General features: G+C 38.4%; 1 protein-coding gene across 1 annotated transcript; it reads left to right on the forward strand.

Annotated features, from left to right (window-relative positions):
• The first annotated feature begins 437 nt into the window (after positions 1 to 437).
• LOC147847201 (large ribosomal subunit protein uL15c-like) lies at positions 438 to 3,755 on the forward strand. The gene is made up of 5 exons (XM_087339453.1): positions 438 to 562; positions 714 to 852; positions 2,061 to 2,279; positions 2,640 to 2,791; positions 3,302 to 3,755. The coding sequence occupies exons 1-5, from the start codon at positions 524 to 526 to the stop codon at positions 3,539 to 3,541; spliced, it is 789 nt and encodes a 262-aa protein (XP_087195579.1). The 5' UTR covers positions 438 to 523; the 3' UTR covers positions 3,542 to 3,755.
• Positions 3,756 to 5,281: the final 1,526 nt, after the last annotated feature.

Raw genomic sequence — 5,281 nt, forward strand, 5'->3', positions numbered from 1 at the left:
CGACATACCTAGTGGCCAGACATTTGGTTGGACGCAGGCTACTCATTCAATACCATGGAAACCCTGACCAGTGTTGGCCCACAAAACCCACTATCTAGGGTGGACAATGATTTGTGTAGGTTGTAGGCCGAGATATCCAATGCCTGAACATTGGTTGGACGCAAGCTACTCATTCAATACCATGGAAACCCTGACCAGTGGTGTCCCACAAAACCCACTATCCAGGGTGGACAATGATCTGTGTAGGTTGTAGGCCAAGATATCCAGTGCCTAGCCATTGGCTGGAGACATGCTACTTATTTAATACCATGGAACCCCTGACCAGGTCATGGTCATGTCCATTTCTTAAGCCCAAGGAGATTTGGAGGGCATTTTTGTAATTTTAACCGTTTTTTCTATTGAAAGGAAGAAGAGCCTTTTCTACACAGAAGGCATTTTCACACACAGAAGAAGAAGAAGAAGAAGAAGAAGAAGAAGCTTAAGCTTATCCAAACAGAACACACACACTCACTCACTCTCACTCATGGCTATGGCGATGGCTTCTCTCCCTTCACTCCTCAAGGTAAGTAAATCTCTGTCTCTGTCTCTGTCTCTGTCTCTGTCTCTGTCTCTGTCTCTGTTTCTCTGTCTCTCTGTCTCTCTGTCTCTCTGTCTCTGTCTCTGTCCTTGTCTCCTCCTCAGAACCGAGTTGCTTCTCTTGTTTGATTTGATAGAGCGATGTCTCTTCCCTGTCATCGTCCTCGAGCTCCACCTTCCAGCGAGGCTCCATCCTTCGGTGTTCTTCATCCTCTCTTCATGCTCTTCCTCAGCGCAAATCCGTGGCTCCTTTCCGAGCGTCTGCTACTGTACATGGTGCATTCTCGCTCTGTCTCTGTCTTAATACTTCCCGTATCTCCTCAATCTTTTCTGTTCTTTTTTTAAGTAAATTATTCTCTGCAAGACTCTTCTTTTAGGTCAGATTTATCCCTTCAGTTTTTGTTTCTTTTTGGTTGCGCTCAAATTCCGTCCAGACGTGAACTGGTATGGTTCCTTCCTGTTTTGTTTAGGTCGAGTCATTTATGCTTAAATATAGAGGTGAATGATATGTATGGTTTTGCTTTCTTTTTCGTTTATGTCAAATTCTGGTTTTCTTTTCTGGTTCAGAAATGAAATAGCATCGCTTTCCCTCTGTTTTTATTGAAAATTATTTTGTCTAGAGTCCAGAGGTGAAATAGTGGGGTTTCCTTATGTTTTGTCTTGGTTAATTCTTTTGCTTAAATCTAGAGGAGCTACTCACAATTAACCATGGGATGTTTGTGAAATGCATAGGCACCATAGTCACATGGGACGTATTTCTGGATTCCTTGTAACGAAAAGAGAAAACTAAAAAAGGAACAAAATATGGGGCTATATAAGACAGAGGAACTAGATGTCTTGGCATATATTATCCTGATCATTCCCCCAGACTTGGAATTGATAGAGGTATAGAGGAAGGCACTTTTGTCTAGACTTGTTTCTCAAGAATCCAGCTGAATATGGCATATGTAATCCTTGGTTGTAAACTTGAATATCATAGAGAATTGGTGGGAGATGCTTCTTGATAACTTCATAGCTACACGGAAGACAAAGCTATTTCTGTATGTCATTTCCTCTGTTCCTGCAGCCCGGAAATTTTTTTGTCCATATATTTTTTAGTATTTCAAACGATTTAAAGTGTGGTTGAGATGTAAATTTTCCAATTTGATTCCTCTTCCTGTCCTCCCCTCCCTCTGCATAGCTACCTCCATATGGGTTTGTATTCTACAGCTTTATGCATATTGTAGGTAACTCATGAATATATTGTCTGTATGTCTATAAATCTAAAGAAAAGGTGTTTCATTTCCTTTGGTTCCAATCATATTGGCAGCAATACATCAGTCTTGCTGCATCTGGGAACCTTATTTTTGTAGTGAGGATAAAATATGTATACTGACATTTCTTTAGAGGCCAAAATGGCTTATGAGACTGATCAAGAGATTACATCTGTCTGATCTTGATGCTGGAAAGGGACTTCTAATTGTAGCTCTTTAATATGATAAAAGATACCGAGAGATTCCACCTAGCAAATCTGGGTCCGCAACCGGGATCTCGCAAGAAAGCAAAGAGAAAGGGAAGAGGAGAAGGTGCCGGACAAGGTGGTAGCTGTGGTTTTGGTATGAGGGGTCAGAAATCAAGATCAGGTCCAGGTGTACGCCCAGGGTTCGAAGGAGGCCAAACACCTCTTTACCGACGTCTCCCCAAGCTCAGAGGAATTGCTGGAGGTATAAATACTTTTGCTGGGTATCTAGCATAGAATAGCCTTTTGTTTTCAGAAACTACGAGAAAACTCCAAAATTTTCAGAAATGACGGGAAAACCCCTGAGTTCTCTTGGAGTAACCAACTTTTGCACTAGGAAGGGGGTATTTCTTGTAATTTCTGAAAACTTAAGTGGTATTCTGAAAAATGCCTAAGGGAATCAGGAGTATTTTGATGTTTTTTGCACTGATTATATTCTTCTTTGGTGCGAAATGGTTATATACATTGTATTTGAATTTGATGATTAGGAAAGTGTTTTTTAGACTACTTTAGTGCTGTATTTTTAACACTTGATTTGTGCAAATATTGTGTGTGTCCACCACAGGTATGTCTGCAGGGCTTCCTAAGTTTGTCACGGTGAACTTATCAGATATTGCACTTGCTGGATTTGAGGAAGGAGAGGAGGTATCTTTGGAGTCATTGAAGAGCAGAGGCATACTTAACCCCTCGGGACGATTGAGAAGGTTGCGTCTTAAGGTAATGAATGTGTATTTATTTTCTGATGCTAACACTTTTGAAATGATGAATGCATCACATCTTAAATGAATACTCATAGCTTGAACTACCAGGTAGGATTATTGTATACATGAAATATTGGATTGTTACTTTTGGACTTCTGTTGAAATATCTGTCGATAATTTTCAACCCTCTGGCTGTGGTGGTGAATAAATTGTGAAGCCATTTCATAGGAGGAACATTCTAGTTGATCAAACATATAATTATCTTGAAACAAAGGCACGAAATTGTTTTACAATGAACATAACATTATATCCATTGCTTTAGACTTGAACCACAACTTATGGTTGGAGAGAATAAGCTTTTGTTGTCACAATGAAAGTAACATTAGGCCGATTAATAGTGATAATTTTGAACCTATGAACTTGAGATTGTAGACATAGCCTTTACCACACTCTCCTGATATTTGTGCATATATTGGTAGATATAATTTCACATTATAGTTCAGCAATTAATACCCTGTTTATCTAGATTCTTGGGGATGGAGAACTCAACGCCAAGCTTTCCATTAAGGCGGGGGCTTTCTCAGACTCTGCTAAAAGTAAGCTAGAAGCAGGGGGTTGCACTCTTACAATGGTTCCAGGACCAAAGAAATGGGTGAAACCGTCAGTGGCAAAGCATCAAGCACGTGCTGTCGAGTACTTTGCGAAAAAATTTGGAACATCACCAAGAACTGAGGCTGTCACTGAGACGGCTCAGACGTCAGAGTGATTGATAGCTTGTGTATACATTTTTGTTTAATTGTGATGAATTTTTTCAATCATGGAAAGCTCATCATCTCATTGCTCACATGGAGCATCGACATGTATAAGGTCCTCTCCTTAAAAGTTGAGAAATTCTTAGGTTGATAAATTTTTTTTCCTTCAATCTTTGATGTTAACATGTATTGATAATGAAAATAGAAAATCTAAAGCTTGATGACTGATTTGAAGAATCTTTCGATCACTTACGAGTGATTTAAGCTGCGATTGGATTTCTTTTTTGCATTAGGGTTGTAACTATGGTGAGCCAATTTTTTACTGACTCATGCATGCAGGTTTAAATCTCACTTTATATGCTACTAAACCTAGATACAATTGCAAAATGTAGAAATTGATGCATGACCTTTTGTTGTGAGGCAACTTTACCGATTGAGCTACAACAATTCATGAGAGGATTCTCTTGAACAAAACCATCATTATCTCTTATGGGTCAATCCATACTTCTCCACACGTGTTAGAAACATCCTTCTTTGTGACATTTGTCTTGTTGCTTCTATATGACTTGGATCACCTTCTCTTTTGTTTGAGACAAGTGTTGAACAATATGAGATGAGAGGTGTCAACTATGCATATTTTGTCTATAACAAATTTGTGAGATTGAGCATCATTCTTTTGTAGTACTCACCATTGATCACATTCAAATTTGCTTCCCACATCGTGTTATCCCCACACATCTCTTTTGCAATCACAATGCGCACTCTCAATTGTAATGTTCATCAACAATGTTTTTTGAGCATTTGGTTCCATACTAAGTACAATAATAGCATTTTTTGAGTGTTGCGAGTGTTAAATTTTTCATTAATGAACAGTGCTTGTCATAAATGGAATACTTGTGAATATTTTTAAATAGTTTGACTTGAATGCATTTTGTGAGTATATTTTTAAATACATATGATAGGAGTGGATGTTTTAAAGCGTTTTGAACATTAAACAAAGGTGTGGAAGGAACCTTGTCCATTTTTGTAAAATAGGCACATGCCGCATCTTTTGTTCAAAATGGTCTATAGACTTTGAAATTCCACTCGCCAAAGGGTTCCATTTTGAATAAGAACACGTGTTTGCATTTGCGAGCAACATGAGCATTGCCTTGTTTGATGCAAGATTCTCCTTCACTCGTGGGAGGTACATATTTTTGGGAAAGGAATCGATAATGATGAGCTTCTTTGAGGCATTTTGAGGAAATGATATTCACTCTTTTCCTAGAGTCACTTGGAGATGTCATACAACCTGCTAATAATGGTCTTTTGGCTCATGGAACCAAGGAACTCCTATGTCATTGTGTTGATGTGTTATTAGATTGACTCTCTCAGCACATTAGGTGGTTTATCATTTTATATACATTCATGAAATATTCCAATTAAACATTGTGTTGACTTGTGTTCTTTTGCAATAAATGGATCATCTCCCTTGTGTTCATTTGAAGTTAATTATATTTGGAACTATGTACAAACTAACTCATAAAATTGCTTTCAAGTTGGCTAACACTATATAGATTCAAGGTTATGCTATCCCACTATTACTCGAATAGAAGAAGGTAATTTGGGGTTTAGGGTTAACCCACTCTTTACGAAACATGTAAGAAGACCTTTAACTACATACTAATTTACCAAGCAAATGCCTACAAGTGAAAGAATGTTGTTGAATTTGACATGTGGTGGATGTGGGATGTTCTAATGCTATTGATTTGCCC

Source organism: Azolla caroliniana, unplaced genomic scaffold (assembly GCF_043228905.1).
Source record: "Azolla caroliniana isolate FFs.n. ecotype wild unplaced genomic scaffold, voAzoCaro1.0.p SCAF_1364, whole genome shotgun sequence".
Classification (NCBI taxonomy): Eukaryota; Viridiplantae; Streptophyta; class Polypodiopsida; order Salviniales; family Salviniaceae; genus Azolla; species Azolla caroliniana.